The sequence below is a fragment of the Aegilops tauschii genome, chromosome 6 (genome assembly GCF_002575655.3).
Source record: "Aegilops tauschii subsp. strangulata cultivar AL8/78 chromosome 6, Aet v6.0, whole genome shotgun sequence".
In the NCBI taxonomy this organism is placed as follows: domain Eukaryota; kingdom Viridiplantae; phylum Streptophyta; class Magnoliopsida; order Poales; family Poaceae; genus Aegilops; species Aegilops tauschii.
In genome coordinates, this window is record NC_053040.3 from 323,024,765 (window position 1) to 323,047,323 (window position 22,559).

The following is a 22,559-nucleotide window of genomic DNA, read 5'->3' on the forward strand; positions in this document are numbered from 1 at the left end:
TTTATGATCCATATGAGGATAAGGGAGCTATTTTCGCTGTAGTTATTAGGAAACTGATCATTTATGGCTTATTACTCATGATTATTAGCATCAAATCCGTTTTTGATACGGGGTGGAAGGGGATCCTGGCATGCTATATTTGTGGTACAGAGAGAGGTCATCCCTCGCCTTTGTTCTTGCCAGTGCAATTTCGTCTGCTTTCTGTTCTTTCTACCATCAGCCGTGATCGAGGGGAGTGTGCTATGGCGGGTCATGGAGGGAGTGTGAGCAATGTTTTGGGGAAAACACTTGCGAGTGGAGAGGGATCGAGGGTGATGACGGATGCCACGGCTGCTGAATCCTCTCTCCACCAGCTGGGGATGAAGGTGGCCACTGCCCCTTCCATGACCCCTGAGAGTAAGGGGAAGTCGATGCCGAGGCGCCCCCGTGGCGATGGCTCGGCTCTGATTATCGACATGGAGGCCGCGCGGAAGGCTATCGGTGGATCACGGGTGGTGGGGCGGCTTCTTTCGCCCTTCCAAGTGAACCCGCAGGTCATAGTCGATGAGCTTCGGGCTTGTTCAGCATGGAGGCTGCACGGAACGGTCACTGTTCAAGATGTGGCCAGCGAGGACGGGAGGTTCGTCCTGAACTTTTCCACCGAGGAGGACCGGCGGTTCATTTTGAAGGCCCAGCCCTGGCACCATAAGCGTGATGGAGTCATCTTCGCCGAGTTCGACGGCAAGGGAAACCCAGCAGAGGTTGACCTTGGCGTAATGCCAATATGGGTGCAGGTTCGTGATCTAGATTTTGAACTCAAAACTGAGCGCATGGGCTGGACTTTAGGAGAACAAATTGGGGATGTGATTGTTGTTTCCCATAGAGATCACTTAATTGTAGAGAAATATCTGCGTATAAGGGTGGAAATCCCTCTGCATGAACCTCTTAAGACAAGAGTAGAATTCACTCCTTTGGGTAGTTCTGAGAGTGTTAAGTATGATGTTAGATATGAGAAACTTCCTTTGTACTGTGAGTGCTGTGGGATTGTAGGACATACCTCAGAGCGCTATTGTAGTATACCTAAGGATAAAAGGGTTGTTTCTTTTCCAAAGAATCTAGTGTAGAGGCATATTGGAAGGGAACAGGGGCAAGTAAAAGAACACTTTTGTTCACCGGCTCCAACAGCAACAACTACTCTAGAGCTGCGGAAAAGAGTGTGGTCAAGGTGACCAAAGTCGTGGCTAACCTCACGGTCACGGATATGATCACTACGACGACAACGACGCTTGCCGCTGCGGCGTTTGGTGGGCCAACCCAGGAGGGCGTCACGCTCGGCCAGGAGGGCCGGGTGTATGGGGCTCCAACGCCGCTCCACCCAGGCGCTGGTTCTGGTCAGGAGGACCAGCAAACTCTTCCGAGGCCCTCTGCTCTCTCTGGCCAGGCGGGCCAGGGAAAGGAGGCGGGGGGGCGGCTCTTCCATTGGTGCTAAGCACGGCCAGGAGGGCCATGTGCTCGAGCACCGAGTGGGGACATCTACTCCATCGCCGGCTCTGGTGCATGCTAACGGCAGCATGTTCGACGCGGCAATCCGAGGGAACCAGGGGCTCATCCTGCCGGTTGCTGCTTCTAATTCTGATGATGCGGCTGGCGCAAAAAATCTGCAGGACATGTTGTTCAAGCCAGGCGTACTGGAGGCACTCTCAGGGGCAGTTGCGGCAAGGCTGGCTGACCAGAACACGGCCAATGATACGGGAGTATTTACTTTTGCTGCTGATAAAATTACCATACAGGGTCAGAAAAAGAAGAAAGAGAGGAAGGATAGAAAGAAGGGAGGAAAGGAGAAGTCAGAGAGTGATAGAACTCGAATCACAGGGAAAAAGAGGAGTAACCCTTTTGATGCCCCACAAACGGGTAGTGATTTAAATTTTTCTTTTGAGAGAGAGATGGATAGCTATGAACGTCTGTTGTATGGTGAGACGAGTGTTTCCTCAAAGAGAGTGTGTATGGGTAGAGTTGAAACTAGGAGGGATGTGGATGGGATTATTACACATGTAGTGAGGTTAAAAAGAGGAGGAGGAGGTTTATACTCAGCAAAGGAAGGAGTCAATTGGAGAGGACGATGTTGTGGGCACTGATTTGGCGGCCTCCGCTCCGGAGGACCGCCAGGAGAAATGAGAGCAATTAGTTGGAACTGTCATGGAATGTTGTCTTCCACGGCAGTTCGAGAGCTCCGGGAGCTCCAAGGTCGTAATTGTGCGGAGTTGATTTTTCTTTCCGAGTCGCATTTGAATAAAAGTAAAGCTGACGAGCTACGTTGTATCTTAGGTTTTAGTTCCATGTTTTTAGATGAGAGTGATGGCAAGTCTGGTGGTCTTGTCCTTTTTTATCAAAAAGAGAATAAAGTCGAGTTGAACTATTTGTCTTCCCATTTTATTGATGTTGTATTTATGAATGATAATTCTGTAAATTAGCGCTTTACGGGTTTCTATGGTTATCCGGCATGGAATGAAAACTATTTATCTTGGGCAGATCTTCACCAACTGCATTCCCTTGCTGATTATCCTTGGGTAGTCATTGGAGATTTTAATGAAATTATCTACTCTAGCGAAAAAGAAGGTGGCAATGCTAGACCAAATGAAATGATGCAGGAATTCCGTAAGTGTTTGAGTGATTGTAACCTGGAGGATATGGGCTCTGTTGGTGATCCATTCACTTGGAGAAGGGGGGATATCCGTGAAAGGCTTGATCGAGTTGTATGTAATATAGAATGGGCAAACAAATTTCCGCGTGCGGAGCATGTACACTCATGTACACTCAGACCATCGTCCGTTAATTCTTGACACAGATTATTTTGATAGTAACTTGTTTAATCGTCGGAATGGTCGTGTGAGACAATTTGAAGCAAAATGGCTGAAAGAAGATACTGTTGAGGAGATTGTGAAGACTGCTTGGGAAAAAGCAAAGTTGGCGGGTATTGGTCCCTCTCTCGCAGCACGGACTAGAGCGGTGCATGATGATTTACATTCTTGGGACCGAATTACTTTGAAAGGACCACAGAGAAGAATAAATAAGTTAAAAAAAGAACTAGAGAGGCTGAAACGTGGTCCTATTAGTGGTGAGTCCCGCTCAAGGCAAAATGAAATTCTAGTACTCATTGAAAATCTTTTGGACCAAGAGGAAATTTTTTGGTTACAGAGAGGTCGAGCAAACTGGTTGCTACATGGGGACCGTAATACTTCTTTTTTTCATAACGCTGCAACGGCCAGGAAAAAAAGGAACAATATTAGAAGACTTCTGGATGATACTGGGGTTTGGAAACAAGGAAATGATCTAAAGGAACATATTATGGGTTATTTCTCCAATCTTTTTACATCGGAGGTTTTATACCCAAATCAGGAAGTTTTGTCTCTTGTCCGGAGTAGAGTGACTACTGAGATGAATAGTGCTCTGCTCGCCCCTTATACTGCTGATGATGTTCGTAAGGCTCTTTTTGATATTGGCGATTTAAAGGCTCCGGGGCCAGATGGTCTTCATGCTATTTTTTATAAAAGATTTTGGCCCATGCTAGGGGATGATTTGGTGGATGAGGTCTTGAAAGCAGTGAATACTTGTACAATTCCACCGGGTTGGAATGATACTGCGATTGTGTTGATTCCCAAGGTCAACTCACCCGAGAAGGTAACCCGGTTTAGACCTATCAGTCTTTGCAATGTGGTATACAAAATTATCTCCAAAATGTTGTCAGCGCTTTTGAAGGTTTTACTACCTGATATTATCAGCCCAACCCAAAGTGCTTTTGTGCCTAGTAGATTGATTACAGACAATGTTTTAGTGACTTATGAGAGCTTTCATACTATTAAAAATAAGAGGGTGGGAAAAGAGGGTTTATGCACTATCAAGCTTGATATGCACAAAGCTTACGATCGAGTCGAATGGCCTTTTTTGAAGGGAATTATGCTGAAACTCGGTTTTCAGGAGAGATGGGTAAATCTTATTATGAAATGTGTCTCTACTGTTGAGTATAGGGTACGGATTAATGATGAAGAAACTGAAAGTTTCAAGCCTACTAGGGGCTTAAGACAAGGTGATCCATTATCTCCCTACCTTTTCTTATTATGCACGGAGGGCCTTACTGCTCTCTTGGCGCATGCGGAGGAGATTGGGAATATTTCAGGAGTCAAGGTTTGTAGAGAGGCCCCTACTATCACAAATCTCCTTTTTGCGGATGACTCTTTAATCCTCATGAAAGCTAATCAACAAAATGCGGAGACACTTAAATCAATTTTGGACTTATATTGTGCTGCGTCTGGACAAATGGTGAGCGTTGAAAAATCTAGCATATTTTTTAGCCCAAATACGAGTGGGGACATTAGAGAACAAATTTGCTCAATTTTAAATATCATGATCGAAGCTCTCAATGATAAGTATCTGGGCCTGCCTGCGCATGTGGGGTTAGATAAGACTGATTGTTTCCAATATCTGATTGATCGCATTGTTATGAGAATTAGCGGATGGTTCTTCTCAAGTCTGTTGTTCAAGCTATCCCAACTTATGCTATGTCGGTCTTTAAAATTCCTAAAAAAAATTGTAAAGGAATAACTTACGAGATGTCGCATTTTTGGTGGGGTGATGACGACAACCAGAGAAGGATGCATTGGATGGCGTGGTGGAAAATGTGTCCCGAAAAGCCATGGTGGAATGGGTTTTCGTGACATTCATTGTTTTAATTTGGCGATGTTGGCTAAACAAGCTTGGCGTCTCCTTGAGAACCCAGATTCCTTGTGTGCCACCATTTTGCGAGCTAAGTATTTTCCTGATGGAGATTTATTGAACGCAAAGTTAAAAAAGGGATCATCCTTCACATGGCAAAGTATTATGGCGGGGGTTAATACCTTAAAACATGGCTATATTTGGCGTGTTGGAAATGGTCAGAAAATTGACATTTGGGAAGATGCTTGGATCCCTAACTGTGCTAACAGGAAAGTCATCACTCCAAAGGGACAACATTTGTTATCAAAAGTGTCTGATCTCATTGACCCCTCTTCGAATAGGTGGGATGAGGATCTCATCAGACAGACCTTGTGGCCTGTTGATTTACAGCGGGTCCTTGCTATCCCTCTGCCTCAGTTTGATATGTTAGATTTTGTTGCCTGGAGTCATACAAAGAGTGAGATTTTTTCTGTTCGATCTGCATATTTTGTTGAGTGAGATTATCAACATGGAAGGAAACTTCGTCGTACTAATGGAATGGGTCGAACAAACTTTAATCCAATTTGGTGTAAGATTTGGAAGTTATCTTGTCCAGCGAAGGTGAAAATTTTTATTTGGCGAACGCTGCATGGTACTCTTCCATTTCGTGTTACGCTTACTAATAGACACATGAAAGTTTCACCTTTATGCCCTTGTTGTGCTTCTGGTTTAGAAGACACAAAGCATATGTTGTTTCAGTGCCAGAAGGCAAAAGAGGTCTGGAGAAGGCTTGGATTAGACGAGATCATTGCTCAAGCTTGTGAAGTTGATCGTGCTGGAGAGGCGGTCCTCGAGTTTTTGTTGCTCATGCCTGACCAAGATTTATCTATTATGGGGTTCCAGAATACTCGGGAGATGATTGCCATTACGTCTTGGTATTTATGGTGGGAAAGACGTAAATTAGTGCATAAGGAGAGAATTCAAGATGCAAAACAGATTTCAATGGGGATACAAGCTCTTACGACTAATTATGTTGTTGCTTCCAGTCCAAGGGCTTCTATGAAAAGAGGGGGTTGGATTCGTCCCCCGGTGGGTTTTGTGAAACTTAATGTTGACGCTTCTTTTGATCATGATCTTCTTAAAGGTACGGCGGGGGCTGTCTTGAGGAACGACAAAGGAAAGTTTATTGCAGGGGGTACTTGGAAAATTGATCATTGCATCGATGCTCTAACAGCGGAAGCTTGGGCTCTCAGATTCGGTCTTTCACTAGCGCAACGTGCGGGTTGCAATCGCCTAGTTATTAATTCTGATAATTTGGAGGTTATTGAAACGATGAATAACGGCGGACGGTCAGCAGGAGCGGCGGCGGCAATCTTTGATGATTGCTATTTTTTGGCGTGTGATTTTCCTACCTCTAGGTTTGAACATTGTAATAGGGAAGCCAATAAGGTTGCGCACGAGCTTGCTAGGTTGGCTAAATTTTCTTCTACCATTAATTGGTTTGAGGAGCCTATGTTTGAGATTGTACCTTTCCTCACAAACGATGTATCTGTTATTTCCGTTGAATAAAGTCCATTTGTTTTTCAAAAAAATGATTTGGAGGCTGCCGCTGGGAGAATTTGGAGGCAGGCTGCCGTGGCACCCGTCCAAAGACGACGGAGGGAGGGGCAAATTAGCCAACGGTTTAAAAAATCTGGGTGCACACGGAGCGAATTTAACTGGTCAAATCTAGAAGATGATTGACTTGGTTACGGCTAACTGATTATACCTACAAGATGACCGACTGGGTCACGTGGTTTTAACAAAAATTGAAGAGGTATCGTTTACATTCGTAGCATTCCAACCTAAGAGTACTTGTAGGAAACCATAAATATGTGAACCGATTTTTTATTCCAGCGTCGGCACCTAGTGACTATTTCGCGTAACACTCTCGACCCTCCTCCCCATCCATTTACCAATGAAGTAATGAGCAGTATATAATTGCACACAAGATCTACCAGTCGAAATATTGGTCAGACACAACAAAACTGCTTCAACATAAGACACAGGATGCGCCGAATCTCTTCTCGGCTCGGCATTGTCAAAATTGCATCTCTCCTTACGTTGAGCAAAGGTCCTATTGCTGAAGCTTCAGAACTGGAAAGGCGATAACGTCCCTTATGCTGGCAGAGTTTGTCAAAAGCATCACTAACCGGTCGATACCAAGGCCCTATAAGTTGAAAGATTCCACACAAATTAGTACGTAATTCACGTGCATATAATAATGATGATTAAATAGCTCAGTGCAAACTTGTGACAGCCTATCAAAAAAAAACTGCACTTGCAGACAATTTAAGGATTATACCATTCCGGAAGCAGGTGGCATTCCATATTCCAGAGAAGTCAAGAAGTCTTCATCCAAGGAAACTTCATAGGAATACTCATCATCCCCCTTACTCTCGTCCAATTTGACCTTATCCATCGCAGCACGTTTAGCATTGTGCTGCTTTATTTGATTTTCAAAACGACTCCTCTGCGGCAGAAAATAAAGTGATCGTTACAGTCTAGCATACTTTGCCAAAGGATCTTTCATCAAGCCAATGTACAGTAAGATTTAGCTAAATCAAACATGTCTTGTCATTCAGGGGTCAGGGACAGAACTGTAATTTCCCCACATTTTCAGGTAAGGTGGGAGCTTTGGGAGGATGCCTTAGGCCTTGTACAATGAGAGGTGCTTAGAAAAATAAACCGAGTTTTTCTGAAGCATCGGTGCCTATTTCTAAGCGTCTACCCTGTACAAATAAGCACCGGTGCTTAAGAAAAGCCTGGTTTATTTTTCTAAGCACCTCTCATTGTACAAGGCCTTAGAGCCCTGTTTGGGTACATGGTGGTGCTTGTTGCAAGTTAACCAGCAACATTGGTTTGGCCTATGCCATCAAATTTGATAAACCTTCTAGTAAGGCCAAAAATAATAATAATAGCATCATACTTACATGCCAACACATTAAATTCTCACTGCAAATCAAGTATTTCCAGAAGTACGGCTCTTTAGTTTCACTCAAGGTCATTAGAAATTTAGAACTGAAATTTTCTAATACCAATGCTCCCTTTTACATTATTACTCATGGTTCCCATAACACAGTGAATATTTCTGAAATCTGTCTAGTGAAAATGATGCAAATAAATTACTGTGTTTACACATATAATCAGTTAATCACCACGGACCAAAACTTGAAATATTTCTAGCATAATTTGTCATGCGCGCTAAGCGTTGTTTATGCTAATGTGAAGTGCAGCTTTACATGGAAAATGTGATAATGGCACTCTGACATGCATTAAGAAAGCAAACAAATTCGCACCTGATCAATTGGGTCTGTGAGCTCAGAAAATGCATTTCCAATTTCACGGCCACATACAAAAAGTTCAAATCGTTCAGTAAGACCAGCATACCTACAATAAGAGAGAAGAGCTGTCATGATCATCAAATTACACAATATGAACAGTTCATATAGAAAGGTCATTTGTGTCCAGCATAGTGTATTGCAGTTGTAACTTTAAGGGGTATGCTCGAACAAAACTGTATGCAGTCCCTCTGTGTCAGTGTTGATCTCCAGTTTGATAGTTATTTATGCACAGACTACTGACACTCTCAATTCCTGATTGGCACAAACCAGAGCATTCCTAACAGGCTGAATCAGAGCATTCCTAACTGGCTGGATCAGTGAAAAGTGGTATGTGGTGATACCTTAAGGAAACGGGCCTTATTTGCCACTATCCTATTAAATTTTTCTCTGTTGCCTCTGATATTTTCCAAATATTATTGTTACTTTCAAATTAAGTTGTGGTTCTTTTGGAAACTCAGTTGATCTGTAACATTGTGGCAATGATTTTGGACAAAGATGTACTTCGACTATACTTGATTCGTAATGGATAAAGCTGTACTTCGACTATACTCGATTCTGCACGGTAGCATGTAATCTACTAATATTATCTGCACGGTAGCATGTAATCTACTAATATCAGGACAAAGCTGTACTTCAACTATACTGGATTCGTAATGGTATTTGTCCTGTCGGTCATTTGCATTACAAAAGGAGAACTTTCAGTGGATAATATTTAAAAAGGGCAGCCCGGTGCATGTAGCTCCCGCATGCGCAAGGTCCGGGGAAGGGTCTGACCACTTTGGGTCTATAGTACGCAACCTTTCCCTACATTTCTGTAAGAGAATGTTTCCAGGAATTGAACCCGTGACCTCATGGTCACAAGGCAGCAGCTTTACCTCAGTGGATAATATTAAGTCGATAATAAAACAGGGAGACATATTACACTAAATCCCTAATAAAGCAAATGAGTACTTCCTTATAGCAATAATTTTGGAACACATAGCTTTTCCAAATTAACAGAATTACCTCCGATGTGGTTTCGCTAATGGTGATATCTCAACTGGGTAGTCAAGAACAAACGTTGGTTGAACAAGAGTTGATTCAACAACAGTCTCAAAGACCTGGCATATGATATAGAATTGCATAATCAACTCTCCAATAGCTCAATCAAGCAACTTTAAAGTTTAAACACTTAATGAAATTATCACATCATATACTATACATTGAAAATTCTGCAGTTTCGAAGGGATATGTTCTACTCAAATTGTAGCTGAACATGCACTTACAGTTACTGCATGTTCCTGTTGAAGTATATGTGAATTTTCAAATCCCTTAACCTGTATCAGTTAAGTTCTTATGCATAAACTAACAAAAGTATATTTTATTAGTTATAAACTTCCTAGGATGTCATTTTTATTCAATTGTCTGTAGAAAGTAGATCCTTAAAAGAAAGATTGGTTATAGAATATAGGAAACAAAGACATACAGCTAACAGAAAGTTCAGTACTACCTATGTACCAAAATATAAGACGTTTCCTGCAAACTCTGCACTCCCAAACTAATATCCAACTTTCTTTTTGTAGGCTTACAATCTGATCCGACTCTGAATGCTTGTTCTGAACCAAACCCTGGAGTTGAGGTCTGACTAAAAGGGTTCTCAAAATGCCGTCTAAAATGAAGTTTAACTCAGATTAAGAAGCCAAAATAGAAATTCTTCAGAAAGTTCTAATGCATCACCATAGTAAATTTTGAAACAGTTGTAGGAAACAGAATTTGAGAAATACCTCGTTGAGAACATGTCCAACAGATGAACAAGCTTGCAATGAAGTATTCTCACTGCTCTCTGTTTTGAACCCCAGCAGCCCTTTTGCAGCATTTTTAGCAGATTCAACATCTCCAAAGCTATTGAAGTCTACTCCTGTTGCTTCTTCGACAAGACGATGCATGGTTTCCCTTCTCCATGGTCTTTCCAGAGAGATTTCAGTTCCCTGCTTGATAGTAAATACCCAGTTCATGGAGTGAAAGCAATACAGATATAATAAGTATATATGTGTGCTTTAAGTATATGCGCTGATTGTGCATGTGTCCAGTGCCAATCTGCATAGGGTAATCCAGGTCAGTCCATAAGACCCAAAACAAGACTACTAGTAGAGCATCATTGATGGCAAGAATAATTGCCAATGAGTTCCGCTCAGAGAGAAACGACAACAAAAAACGAGGTTTAGTAAAGCAGTGATATGAGCAACAAATGTTGACATGATTTTGATGTGATACTTGACTTGACAATCCAAATTCACTCACATAATGCAGCACAATATATTCTCATACTATAGATAGACTTGAAACACATTACCTGGTAATCAATCTTAAGCTTTCCAGTCGTAGCCATAGCACATCGAGTTACAATTTCTTCAGCCAAATTCATCATGCTTTCATAGTCTGAATATGCTTCATACATCTAGCTTCCAAATATAAGGGAGCAAGTGAGACCTTATTTAAAGTAGCACATTCTGGAAGCAAAAAGGGAGGAAGAGAAAGGGGCATGGAAAATGGAAAGGTAGAGATAGAGCAATTAAGCTACAAGATAGCTCAAGCTCCCAAAAAAAGGAGAGCTAAACATGAGAGAAAAGGATTATTTACTTCAATGGTGGTAAATTCAGGATTATGACGAGTAGAGATGCCTTCATTTCGGAATATTCTCCCAATCTCATAAACTTTCTCGAGCCCTCCAACCTGCATTTGCCAATAGTACTCATAAACTCGTAAGTAAATAGAAGTTTGGCGCCGGGGCATGGCCTTTTGAAATTGTAAGAACACATGTTAGTTCCCCCCATAGGGAATGTTCCAACAGGGGAGAATATCTGGTGCTCCGGGAGCACCTATGCTCAGGTGCTCCCGTGCGACCTCAGCCGTTGGATCTCGATCCATCGGACATCTCGGGAGCCCCTGGACCTGCGCGTCATTTAGTGATTTCTGGAGGGCCTTCTTGCCAAAAAATTGGAGCACCTCACATGTCCGCTGGATCAAAGATCCAACGGCCAAGCTCGCACAGGAGCACCTGAGCTTAGGTGCATACATTTTTTTAACCCCTTCAAAGACTTAGAAACAGATGAATGAAAATGTAAACACCAGTTGCATGGTGCAAAGTGCCAAACTAGAAATTTACTCCAAAAGTAACGCTCCAAGACAATTGTAGCTTACAACATATAATTTTTCTTCAACTTACATCTCGTGACTATTCCACGAACATATTGAGACAAATTCAATTTAACCAAGTCGAGAAATATGCACATAAACAATCTAGAAAATAAACTTACAAGCTTATTGGTAAACAATTACAGTATATTATTAAATTAACATGTTAAACTAGATCAGGTTGATCTAACAAGCATATAGAGGAACTTGCAGTAGTAAATTTACTCATTAAAATGGAAGCAATTGTATCGCAGGAAAGGACACTACTATAGATTAGTTTAAGGAAAAGCCAAACTTCCAAAAGGTAGAGGAAAAAAACGGCATTGTGACCTCACCAGCATTCTTTTCAAATGTAGCTCCGTTGCAATCCTCAAGTAAAGATCCCTTTGGAGGGAGTTATGGTGAGTTATAAAAGGTCTTGCTTCAGCACCACCTGCTTCTCCCTATATTTTCCCGTTTCAAGAAAAAAGGTCAGAGAAGACTCTAAAAGTGAACATGGGCAGAAAAAAAAAGGTACAAAAGAACAAGATCATTTCTTAGTGCTATTATACTAGATTGTGCCCCCATTTGGCTTAGCTATATGCTGATATCATTAATGCATTTATTAAAACCACAGCCGGAGGAGCCGGTAGGGCGAGGTCGGGCATCCGCCCTACCTCGACTTGGCACAGAAATTTTTATACTAGTATACGCTGCGTTGATGCGTACGCATGCATCCAGACTCCAGTCGCATACATCGATGGATGGCTGAGAAGAAAAGAAAGAAAAGGGAGGGCGTAAGGTACAACCCAGCACAGCCCGGAAAATAAAGGCCCCCATCATGGAAGCATCTAGCCATCTACCGACCCACACACGGGAAGCGAACGTCCTCTACTCGCACACACTAGGCGCTCCAAACCTCCAACACGCCGCCAGCACTTCTCTGATTGGCTGCTCCCGTACTGCCGGCGGCTAGCGTCCCGGACTCCCCACAACTCCCTCTCGAGCCCGCCATCTTTCGTGAGTGCAGCGAGAGAACGTCACGGCCGCCATTCATCGGCGTGTGGCCACGTCGTTCCCTGCCTGGCTGCCCTAGTGCATGCAGTCCTAGTGTAGTGTATGTATCTTCTATACCTAAATAGCTAGCCCCCACTAACTATTTCTCTCAACATGCAAGCATGCCACATCATCTCACAGCATGCATGAGAAAAGGCCCACCCCCACTACCATATGTCTCTCAACATGCAAGCATGCCACCTCATCATGAAACATGCATGAAAAAAAACCATCTCAACATGCAAAAATACATGAGAATTTTCATTCTATTATGCTATTTATTTAATGAACATTTTACAACTATATAGTAATGAAACATAATAATACATATCTTCTATCTAAATAGCTAGCCCCCACTAACTATTTCTCTCAACATGCAAGCATGCCACATCATCTCACAACATGCATAAGAAAAGGGCCACCCCCACTACCATATGTCTCTCAATATGCAAGCATGCCACTTCATCATGAAACATGCATGAAAAAAGACCCATTTCAGCATGCAAAAATACATGAGAATTTTCATTCTATTGTGCTATTTATTAATAGACATTTTACAACTATATAGTAATGAAACATAATAAACTATATGTATTTTCATTTTAGCTTTCTATAGTATTACTTCAAATATTCATGTTTCATACAATGAATTATGAATCACATTGAAATATGTTGCAAATATTCCCACAACAACGTGCGGGATATCATCTAGTTTCTATATGTCCTGTAGAACTAAATTGAAACATTTTTATATCAAATTCATTTCATGTTAGTTTGTTAAGCATTGAACTTAAATTATTAAAAAATTAAGCTTTATTTTGTATGTGGTATTTTTTGGGAATGTTATTAAGTATTTCTCGAGTAGTTATAAGTACACCCTCCGATCCATATTAAAGCAGCGACAATTAACATGGATCGAAGAGAGTAGCAAAGTTATTTCATGTCGCTGACTTTTTTTTGGCCGGGCCTTGCTTCATTCCTTACTCCGCCACGCGCACCACGTTAGCGACCGGCCGACCGTTCAACCCTAGCGCTAGTATCCATTGCAGGTGGCAGTGGTTTTTTGGGCCGGGCTTTGCTTCATTCCTAACTCCACCATGCACACCATGTTAGTGACCGGCCAACCCTAGCGCTAGTATCCATTGCAGGTGGCAGTGGTCAGGCAAACAACGGGAGCAGCGGAGGCTAGACAGGGCTCAGTCGTGGACGTAGACGTTTGCATAGGAGGAAGGTGAGCAACAACGGCGTGGTTGTGTTCCTGGTGGTCACTGTCGGGTGGCATGACGTCACGGTGGTTGTTGGTGCAAGGTTCGCCCCACCTCAAAAAAAATTCGTCCTCCGCCACTGATTAAAACAGCATATTGGACATCACATAAACTATATGTTTTGTGGGCTTTTGACTTTACACTTTCTACTACCTCTGGGTCACAATGTAGGTCGTTCTTTATCAGTCTCCAAGGTGACACTTCGACCATCAACCATAAATACGTTGCTTCGAATAAACTAAATAAGCATTATGAAATTAAATTTCTGATGCCAATTACTGGAAAGCAACAATAATCTAGGTAGGATCAAGCAGAGATTATCCTGACAAGCTGATCGGGATCCAATATCCAGATGCTTGAAGCTAGTTGTCCCTATACAGACAAGTGTATATGCACTTCCAGTCCAACAAACCCAGAGAATGAATCTACGGTAGCCTTGTTAGGTAAGGTTATTGCTTTGGTATCTTAGCCCCAACACAACTAGTAAGACCTTGCCTGCTGCCGGCTTCACTCGCTCAAAAGTGGGATGGCTCTCTTATCATGTGTTATACTGCATTATTGTCTATCTAAGATCAAAAAGGTGTCAGAGAAGAATTCTCTCATTCGCAATCCGTGTTAAGGTAAACATGTTTTTGTCATGTACAAGACAGCAAGTTGTAAGTATGCATGTCTGAGATGAAGTTAGAGGGGCATTACGCGTCTTCTTGCTCAAATGTAGGCCTGAGAATGGGCAGTGCAGCCCAACAGGCCCAGCCCAAAAGCCCGCCGCAGGGCCTGGATCCACGTTTTCCCCGAAGCAGGGCTCTTAAGCCCAAAATACTTAAAATGTAGTCTTTTATTAAACACACTGTGACGATACTGTTTATCCAAAAATGATTAAATCAATACTAAAGTTTTAATTGAAAATGCTACTGTTTACATGTTGAATGCTAGGCTCAGGCTTGTCGTTTTGAGTTTGGGCGCAAAGCCTGCCCCAACCCGGAGTATTATCCCTAAGCCTGTAGCTCTAGGATCTGTACAGTATTTTTTGCTTCTTTTTCTTTTTCTTTTTCGCTTGCTGGCTTTGTAAGAATACCGCCATCTTTGGTGTTTTCTTCTAATAAAATGACAAACACTAACATGCCTGCTAGAGAAAAAAATATGTTGAGTAGAACAAATTTTAAGTGTTGGGCACGGACAAGTTTCGTCTTATCAGTATGTACTGTAAAATAGATATAAAACAAAATTAGCCCTTTTAGAAAGGGATTTGTCTGAAATAGAATTATTAGAAGCGTAACATATTAACATGCAAGGTTGGCAAAATAGTTTTGTGCAACAGCATGACCACCACCAAGTAAACTAAACTATGAGTTATACATATGGTAATCCTATACACAAGGTTAACAAGATTAAAGATTGAACATCTAGATTCAAGTTCAGAAAACAGACTAGATATGCAGTTGAACTGTAAAAACCAAACCAGGGACTTCATCGGCTCTGTTTCTTTAAACCAACAAAGAACACTTGGCTAGTTGGTTACAGACTACACCTATTTTCTATATAAGAATAAGCAGCAACTTAAATTTAACATATATGACCTCATCAATGCCCTCTTATCAAGCTAGAAATCGGAAATTACATCAATGATTAATCCTGCAGAGTGATAATTTAAAGAATATACAGAAACCAAACCTGTAGAACTGGCGTTTCAACTTCAATGAACCCAAATGATTCCATTGTTTTGCGGATTTCAGAAACAACCTATGAGAAATGAAAATAGCTAAGACAACAATAGAAGGTAACTTTCACAAATGATGCATGCCACTGCCTGTCCGTCATATTCATCAAACTGGGTACTTTTGGATGAACTAAGGATGTGATCTTACTATCCAACATAATACAAATGACAGGACTCTGTTTGGTGTTCCACAATCTACCTCCGTTTCCCTAAGGAAAATATGTTTCTGTGTACAACAGTATTCAGTACCTTCGCTCTTGTTCGAAACACATCAGCAACCTCAGGATTTGCAATCATGTCAATGTACCTGACATGAATTTTGGAATATATGAATAATAGTTGTCATGGCTCATAGATACTAAAACAAAAATTGTAAAGACATAACAAGGTAAGTAAATCACATTTAATCAAATAAACGTGACATGAATCTAGAATGCTAGGATCCAGTTTTCAATTTAAACAGCATGCATTATTGCAGCAGGGGGCAGACAAATGTAAGTAATAGATTAGCAAAAAGGACCACTGAACCATTTATGCCATTGTAATAGGATGTGATCGATAGTGAGTATCTGTAAATTGTAATATACTAAAAATGACTGATATAATTTATGTATATCATTGGAGAACATTTGTCACATTAATGTTTCACCGGATACTAGTGTGCTAACTGAAGCATGAACGTGAATGTCATGAATTCTCCAATTAGAAATACATATGAAGCAAAACAAAAGATGCCTAACATCTGTCAAACCAAAGAAAATACATTAAGACCCAACCCCATTGATAGCAGCCAAATGGTTTGTATGAAGATGGCACATAGCATAGTATTAAATGTGTATTCAGGAACAAAAGGACATAATATTAAGCAAAAGAAAAGCTAACCTTTGGCGATACCGCTTGTCCACATCTGTCAAGCCATGATACTTATCTGGTAGCGGGAGTAAGGATTTTGTAAGGATTTCGAAAAAGCTGACATAAACAGATAGTTCCCCTGCAGTGAAATCCATCATGTCAAATACAAGTGCAGGTTAATAAAAGAACTATAGTGAATATCGAGCTATTGAAATGCATGCTAGATTACTAGCACATCAAAAAACGTAAATTAGTACCAATCTTCAAGAACAAGGGGGATGTTCAGAGTCGTACTAATTACCGTGGAATTAAGCTGATGAGCCATACAATGAAGCTATGTGAGAGAGTCATTGAGCACCGCTTATGAAGTATGACAAGCATGACCAAAAATCAGTTTGGTTTCATGCCTGGGAGGTCGACCATGGAAGCCATTTTCTTGGTATGACAACTCATGGAGAGATACAGGGAGCAAAAGAAGGACCTGCGTATGGTGTTCATTGACTTGGAGAAGGCCTACGATAAGATACCGCGGAAAGTCATGTGGTGGGCCTTCGAGAAACACAAAGTCCCAGCAAAGTACATTACCCTCATCAAGGACATGTACGATAATGTTGTGACAAGTGTTTGAACAAGTGATGTCGACACTGATGACTTCCCGATTAAAATAGGACTGCACCAGGGGTCAGCTTTGAGCCCCCATCTTTTCACTCTGGTGATGGATGAGGTCACAAGGGATATACAAGGAGATATGTCATGGTGTATGCTCTTTGCGGATGATGTGGTGCTAGTCGATGATAGTCGGACGGGGGTCAATAGGAAGTTAGAGCTATGGAGACAAACCTTGGAATCCAAAGGTTTTAGACTTAGTAGAACTAAAACCGAGTACATGAGGTGTGGTTTCAGTACTACTAGGGACGAGGAGGAGGAGGAGGTTAGCCTTGATGGGCAGGTGGTGCCTCAGAAGGACACCTTTAGATATTTGGGGTCTATGCTGCAGAAGGATGGGGATATCGATGAAGATGTGAATCATCGAATCAAAGCCGGATGGATGAAAGTGGCGCCAAGCTTCTGGCATTCTCTGTGACAAGAGAGTGCCACAAAAGCTAAAAGACAAGTTCTATAGGACTGAGGTTCGACCCGCAATGTTGTATGGCGCTGAGTGTTTGCCGACTAAAAGGCAACATGTTCAACAGTTAGGTGTGGCGGAGATGCGCATGTTGAGATGGATGTGTGGCCACACAAGGACCGAGTCTGGAATGATGATATACGGGATAGAGTTGGGGTAGCGCGGATTGAAGAGAAGCTTGTCCAACATCGTCTGAGATGGTTTGGGCATATTCAGAGCAGGCCTCCCAGAAGCGCCAGTGCATAGCGGACGGCTAAAGCGTGCCGATAATGTCAAGAGAGGTCGGGGTAGACCGAACTTGACATGGGAGTACGTAAAGAGGGATCTGAAGGACTGGAGTATCACCAGAGAACTAACCATGGACAGGGGTGTGTGGAAGCTTGCTATCCATGTGCCAGAACCATGAGTTGGTTGCGAGATCTTATGGGTTTTACCTCTAGCCTACCCCAACTTGTTTGGGACTAAAGGCTTTGTTGTTGTTGTATATAAAGTGGCATGAACTGAACTCGTTTACCCCAGGTAATAATATTGAGCTGCCATAATATATAAACTTTAAGAACTGCGCATCCTTCAGTTGGCTAGAGGCACGAGTGCGCACGCTCAGTCCACTCAGGTTCGAGGCTTGGCCTCCACGGGGTGTGCTCATGGTAGTTTCTTCTAGTTAAAAATGCAACGGGTGATAGTGCCTGTTAGTCGACTTTTTTTATGTACATAAACTTTAGACATTCACAAGGATTTTGTGCTGCTCTCAAAGTTTAAAAAGGCGCTGGGCGTTACTTATGCGTTTTGGGACCTACTTGCGCACAACCCGCTTATGCGTTGCCTAGGCACGCCTAGGGCCTAGGCGTTTCCACTGTGGCACGAAGAAATAAGGTAGATGGGCTGACCTGGTCCATTAAACCACTGGCCCATCTATCCCATTCTCCTACTAAAGCCACCCATACGTGCACAGTCGACGGAAAATTTGGGATCCTCCTCACGCCGCCTTTTTCCTTCCTCTCTCCCTTGCTGCACATGGGAACCAGTCAGCCAGTGAAGCTCGATTTCTCGCCGGATATGTTTGATCCCTCACCGGAATCAGTCGATTTCTCACCGGAGATGCTCGATCCCTCGCCGCAATCTGTCGATTTGTCGCTGGATTGGTTGAATCCTTGTCGGGAAGGTCAAATCCTGGCCGGGGAGATTGATTCCCTGCCTGAGAAACACGATTTCTTGCCGGAGGACCTCGCCGGGCGCTTTCCTGAGCGCCTAGGGCCAAAGCGAGACGCTATGCCAACGCCCAGAGCTTAAGCGCGCCTAGGCGAGCGCCTAGTAGCGCCTTTTTGAACAGTGGATGCTCTAATGCTATAACCAGACCTACTAACACATGTCCTTGGTAACTTTGCAGCATTCTGCTATGTAACTCATTTTTGCCTTTCTTAACATCCCTCACCCAATTTTGTTGTATTTTCCGGAATAGCAAAGTGGGTTGGTTACTTGGTTTGCTTAGTTTAAATTTAAATAGAGAATAATCAGATGGTTATCTGAATAAAAACAAGTCACCTGTGTTTGCATAAAGGTGACTTTTAGACAGGAAAAAACAAGGCACTTCAATAGTGAAACAACCTAACATGCTAAGTTGAGATTTCAACTTATTTCAGACGGACAAAATTTAAGAATTATGTGACGAGGTGACTCTGCAATTTTAGTTGCCGTGTGTGGAGTTATTTGCAAATTGACTGATCTGGAGGTAGCAACATGCACATATTGCTTGGGCGGCAAGGGAGGGATTTGGGGGGCCTTTCTTCTCTGAGGTTGTGTTTCTAGCTTGCTGCCACATTTGGCTTCAGCATAATGGCAAGGTTTTTATTTCTGCGAACCCTCTTTTACAGCATGGCGCTGTAACTTTGTTCATGGTATCTCTCTGCTAGCTCATAGGGTTAAGATCAAGCATAGAGATAGGTTGATATGCTGGATCTCTTTCCTACCACCCTAGGTTGGCTTCTTTGCATATTCTGACCCTTTAACTCTGGCAGATATTTTCTCTTAATATATTGGAATCGTGGGATTTTTCCTCACAGTACGCGATAAAAAAACAGACAGATACATAAAAGTCAATATTATGCTGCAAACTGGAGTCAAATGATGAAAAGTGAACTCGTTAATGCTGCCACTAAGAAGTTTAATGCATTGGTCATAGGCCGAGTTTACTGAGATTTGTTCATATGTGAGGCTTACAGTTCAATTTGACACCTACAGAGAACAGGAAAAGAAAACTATGCCATATAACAGTTGAGTGCAATGTTAGGTTTGGAAAAATGCATGGAGCCTATTCCTGGATGTGAATTTTCTGTGCAAGTTTAGGCTTGGTAATGTGCAACACGGTCGACTGCGATTTAACTCATTCTCAGTCGACTGACAAATAGAAAATCCCAAATATAATAGTCAGTATTCACACATCAGTATAAGGATTATTAGTACTAAACCTTTTTCTGTCTTCTTTATGGACCCACTTGCACCTAAGATATCGCCAACATCAATAAATGCCTTCAGTTGCTCAAACTGCTCCTCCGTAAGGCTGTCTTTCTCACAGTAAAGCTAACAATTGCCAAAAGGGAAGTTTTAAAATGTATATCACACAAAATCTCTTCAACAATTAAATGAATAACCACCAAAGTTTTAGTAGCTACTAGCCACAAGAAATACAAATAGCAAACTGCAGAACATGATCTAGTAGACTTCATCTGCATTGGGAAGAAGCCAAACTCCAATGGAAACAATAGTCACAACATACAATGTCACCTGATGGCCTTTTACTAATGGATCCCATACTGAGCCAACAAGAATATTAAAGATTGCTCAACAAATCCACACGGTACATGATTAAGAGTGTTTAGTGCAATCTTAGGCTTACCTACCAGGCAGACTAACATTGACAAGTTGAGATCATACAAACAGAATTTGAATTGGATGGTGAAACAACTTTGCATCCATCATAAGCTGCATCAGAATGTGCTCATATTTTAATAAGAATCAGATGTTTAATCAATACAAATTTCTCGCATCAAATACTGATTCATTTTGTTTATTCAGGCATTCACATGCCTCACACATCTAGATAATATGCAAAAATGGAGCGCAAAAACATTGACATATATTAAGAAGAGTAAATAGTACGTGACACTAAGTTCGGAGCTTCTTGAGACAACTACTCCCTCCGTAAAGAAATATAAGAGCGTTTAGATCACTACTTTAGTGATCTAAACGCTCTTATACTTGTTTACTGAGGGAGTACTATTTGAAAGTAAACAAATCATTGTATTTGACCGCCACTTGGTTTGTTGCCAAACTATTGTACAGCTCACTTTTCAGCGGCTCAGAAGCTGAATTTCCAGAGTTTTGACCAAACTTTGCTAACTCATAGGGCAACCAATTTTAATATTTGCAATGACATGTTTAGCCAGTTTCAACTACAAGCTCAGGCAGAAAACATATTGCTATTGGGAAATTATAAAGCAACAATCCTTGTCTGATTCACACAAGTAATTTGACTGGCAATAGATGGCAAATCATTTGAAGAACGAACCTGAATAGTTCCGGAGTCGTCTCTTATGGTCATGAAAACAAGCTTTCCAAATGCTCTTCGGGCAACGATCCTACCAGCAATGGAAACCGACGCCTCGGTGCAGACTTCACCATTCTCGAGATGGGTGTACCTCTCCTGAAGCTCCTTGGTCGTGTGAGTCCTGTCCCACTTGTACGCGTACGGTTCGTAACCCTTCCCTCTTAGCTCCTCGACCTAGCAAGCCAAACAAGCTACTGATCTCGAGCAGATTCACGGCAGTATCGGCCACAGATTGTGGGGAGTATAATGGGGCGCCCAACAGCGTTCAAGCAGGGGCGTAGCAAGTTGCGGCTGACGAAGAGCTGACCTTTTTTAGGCGAATGGCGCGGATAGAGTCGCGGTCGGAGGTGGAGGATGAGGAGGCGCTGCGGCGGCGCCGGTCCTGCGGCGGCTTCGTGGTGGCGGCAGCGGCCGGGGAGCAGCAGCGGATGTGGAAACGGTGGGCCCTCCCGGCCGAGGCGGCGGCGGCGCGGGAGGCCGCGAAGCCGAGGAGATTGAAGGAAGCCCTCCATACCCGCAGCGCCTCCATTAGTCGCGTATCCGAGCAGGTGGATGCGTTCGTTATCTTCGAATTTCGAGGCGTTTTGGTGGTTTTGCAAGAAGGCTGTACGCCCCTGATTTCTCTAGCACCTCGTTTCCATAAAAAAAATTAATTGGATTATAAATCTAAGTTTAATAGAATTTGAGTTTTTTCTTAAAGATTTTAATTCAAATATTTATGTTTTGGTGTCGAGCACAAATGCAAGTTACTCATTCTGTACAAATTCAAACTTCATGTTCACACTTAAAAATCCAGAATCAATTGAGATTTGTCCAACATTTTCTATGTGCCAGGAAGCTGTTTTGAGCTTAACGGCAGACCACATAGTTTAAGTATGTCGTGTGTGGACTTTCATAAAACTTTGATATTTAAAATTCAATCCCACACTATACTTTTCATGTGATTATTTGAAACTTTATGGGTATTGTCCATGTGTTGAGGGAAATGTTGATTATTGGCGGGTCAAATCGTGGAAGTAAGTCCCACATACTTATACAAATGACTTTTCACAAAAGAAATGATATTTTCACTTTGAACCACGTCCTCACATTATAAAAAATTAACAAAAAAAGATTCAAAACTTTATGGGCGTTGCTCGTGCGTCGAGGAGCGACATTTGGCGTACTAGCTGGTTAATTCGTGCAGGTGAGTCACATACTTGTACACATGCTCTTTCACAAAACTTTGATATTTAAGTTTTCAACAATTGTTTTATGAAATTAACTCAAACTTCTGTGGATGACTTAATTCATGGTGGCATAAATTTTGTGTACTCCCTCTGTCTAGGTGTGTAAGTCATCTTACGAAAACCAAATAATCCCAAAACACTTAGGCGCGGTGCATTAACTTCTACCTCGTTTCTTGTTTCTTGACAAATCAACCAATAAGATATGTGGGGTGTGCATGATTTTAATGACTTGAGACTACCAAACACGACATGCAGTGGTTAGTTCATTGCATGCAATGTTATTAATTAGCAAATAAACATTAAGTTCTCTCGTTTTCCCCTCCTCCTTGGTCACGGTGCACAACCTAAGATAACTTACTCACCTAGACGGAGGGAGTAGTTTGGTGAGTCCATATATGTTCTTGTAAGTCCCATGAATTTATGGAACCCATGAATACATTTGATTCTTTCCCGATAGTAAAGAATTGGTTTGGTCATATTCTAACTCGCTAGAATTGAGTTTGGAA

At 42.0% G+C, this 22,559-nt stretch overlaps 2 protein-coding genes across 2 annotated transcripts; one reads left to right on the top strand and one right to left on the bottom strand.

The window, feature by feature from the left end:
• Positions 1-314: 314 nt before the first annotated feature.
• On the top strand, positions 315-1,103 carry LOC141026055 (uncharacterized). Its single transcript, XM_073502004.1, has one exon. The coding sequence runs from the start codon at positions 315-317 to the stop codon at positions 1,101-1,103; it is 789 nt and encodes a 262-aa protein (XP_073358105.1).
• A 5,327-nt stretch (positions 1,104-6,430) lies between these two features.
• Positions 6,431-21,451, bottom strand: LOC109760799 (lysine--tRNA ligase, chloroplastic/mitochondrial). Its single transcript, XM_020319607.4, has 14 exons — positions 21,132-21,451; positions 20,786-20,998; positions 19,686-19,797; positions 16,125-16,233; positions 15,492-15,549; positions 15,197-15,265; positions 11,561-11,668; positions 10,671-10,763; positions 10,384-10,488; positions 9,815-10,018; positions 9,057-9,151; positions 8,007-8,097; positions 7,013-7,180; positions 6,431-6,877 (listed from the first exon to the last, which is right to left on the bottom strand). Exons 1-14 carry the CDS (start codon positions 21,351-21,353, stop codon positions 6,785-6,787), a joined length of 1,740 nt encoding a protein of 579 aa, XP_020175196.1. The 5' UTR covers positions 21,354-21,451; the 3' UTR covers positions 6,431-6,784.
• Between the last annotated feature and the right edge of the window lie 1,108 nt (positions 21,452-22,559).